Here is a 2,021-nt window from a genome sequence, read left to right on the forward strand (position 1 = left end):
GCGGCACGTGAGGCGGCCGGCCGCGCCGCTCCCCGGCGGCGGGGGGCAGGAACCGGGGCGAGGCTGGGGGCGGCGCGCTCACCCGCAGGGCGGACAGGTCGATGTCGTCCAGGCTGCGGGCGGGGGCTGGGTCGCCCATGGCCTCCGCGGGCAGCCGGGCCCCGGGGCCGCTTACGCTCCGGCTCGGTTATTCCGCTGCCGCCGTCGCCGCTTCTCCCCCATCGGGGGATCCCGGGGGCGGACTCCGCCGCGCCTCCGCCGGAGGACGCGGAGGGGGAGGGCCGGCGGGAGGACCGACCCACCGACTGACAGGAGCTAGCGCCCGGAGCCCGCAACCCGAGCCTCCCGACTCTCCTGCGCAGGCGCGGAGTGGCCGCGCGCCGGGAGGGTGGACGAGGGAACGTGACGCGAGCGCGCCGGGTTCCCCTCCCCCTAGGCGCCGACACCTGCGCGCAGGCGCAGGAGACAGAGCGAGCGCGAAAGGCGCGCGCGAGGACCGAGCGGCCGCGCGAGCCTGGCGAGCAGAAGTGGGCGGTGGCCGGGCGGCCGCGGAGCGCGCCCACCGGCCGGCGCGCGTGCGCACACGCGTTTCCTTCCCTTCCCCTGTGTTTTGCCCTTTCTCTCCCCCATTTCCTTCTTCGCTCTCCTTTGACGCTTTTCCTTCCCTTTCCCTCCTCTTTCGTGTGCCCGGCTGCCAATCAAGCCACCCACCTCTATTTGCGGGGGAAGGGGGCGGGACCCAACCCCCCGATTACTAGGGGGGTTGTTATGGTAACTCCCCACGCGAGGACTGGGTGGCCTCTAGATAGGATGGGCTGTCCACCCACCTAATTGCCATGGCAACAGTGGAGCCGCCGAGGGAGGGGCCTCGGGGTGAGAATTTGGCTAGAGAAACCACGTGGGAGTTGGGCGGGGGCGCCGGGTGCCTCGGGAGTGCCCTTTACCCCCTCACTGGCTGGAGTCGGGAGTGTAGAGGAGGGGACCTGAGATCGCAGGGCGGGGAATCCTCCCGCACACCTTTGTCTCTGCACAAAGGAGCTGTTTCAACAATTATTCATTGACCGATCCCTGGAGCCGCGTGTGGGGGAAGGGGTGGCAGGGGGAGGTGGAGGAGAGGTGGACGAACCCATGTCCAACCCCTCCAGATCTTGCTTGGGTCACCTTAGGTCTAGTGTGGGCACAGCACCCCCAGCCATTAGCCTCACTGGAGGCTGGGTGAGGCTATGAAAAGAACCAGGAGTCATGTTCTGCCACTGTCGTGCTGTGTGACCTTGAGCAAGTTGCTTTGCTTCTCTGGGCTTTTCTTCCCTGCGAAGTAGAGGAAGAAGGCTGTTTGCTCCCCAAGATCACTTCCAGCAATATTGTCTCTGAAAGACCGCAACACCCGTCTTAATGCAAACATCGCTTAGGAGAGTTTGAATGAAAAGTCCTTGGAAAGGGGTTAACATCCTCGTTTCTAGACCCTTCTCTTTAGCACATTTGGATGCACGTCCAGTTTTGCTCCCCTCCCCTCCTGTTTGCCTTGTCATTGCCCTTGTCCACGCCACAATCCCCACTTACCTCCATTACTCTTTATCAGCCACCTGCCTGGTCTCCCTGCCTGGACCCCCTCAAGTCAATTCTCCATACCCACAGCGATTTTTCTAAAACTCAAATCTGATGTCACTCTCCTGTTTGAGACCCTTCACTCTGCCCCCACTTTGGAATAAAGTATGGCATCAAAGACCCTTTAAGATTCTGCCCGCTTCTCCTGCCTTGTTTTCAACACTCTGCCATTCGATCTCACATGTTCTATCCATACTGAAATCTTCTACTCACGTGGCCAGAACCTAACAGAAGCTTACCCCCAGCCTGCACACCTGCTGTTTCTTCTCCCTGGAATATTCTCACCACGCCCACTCTGACTGCACCTTGCTTTGCCCTACATGTCTAAATCACCTCTTCCATGAAGCCTTCCTTGATCTGCTAAGGCTGAGTTTAGCTCTTCTGTTTTTTTTTTTTTTTTTTTTTTTTTTTTTTTT

General features: G+C 60.5%; 1 protein-coding gene across 1 annotated transcript in view; it reads right to left on the reverse strand.

Moving 5' to 3' along the window:
• MINK1 (misshapen like kinase 1) overlaps window positions 1-356 on the reverse strand; it is a 45,797-nt gene extending 45,441 nt beyond the window's left edge. The window contains exon 1 of the mRNA XM_044921395.1: window positions 83-356. Coding sequence (XP_044777330.1) covers window positions 83-139 — 57 coding nt within the window. The 5' untranslated portion in view covers window positions 140-356. The remainder of the gene's footprint in view (window positions 1-82) is intronic.
• Between the last annotated feature and the right edge of the window lie 1,665 nt (window positions 357-2,021).

The sequence above is a fragment of the Neomonachus schauinslandi genome, chromosome 15 (assembly GCF_002201575.2).
Source record: "Neomonachus schauinslandi chromosome 15, ASM220157v2, whole genome shotgun sequence".
Classification (NCBI taxonomy): domain Eukaryota; kingdom Metazoa; phylum Chordata; class Mammalia; order Carnivora; family Phocidae; genus Neomonachus; species Neomonachus schauinslandi.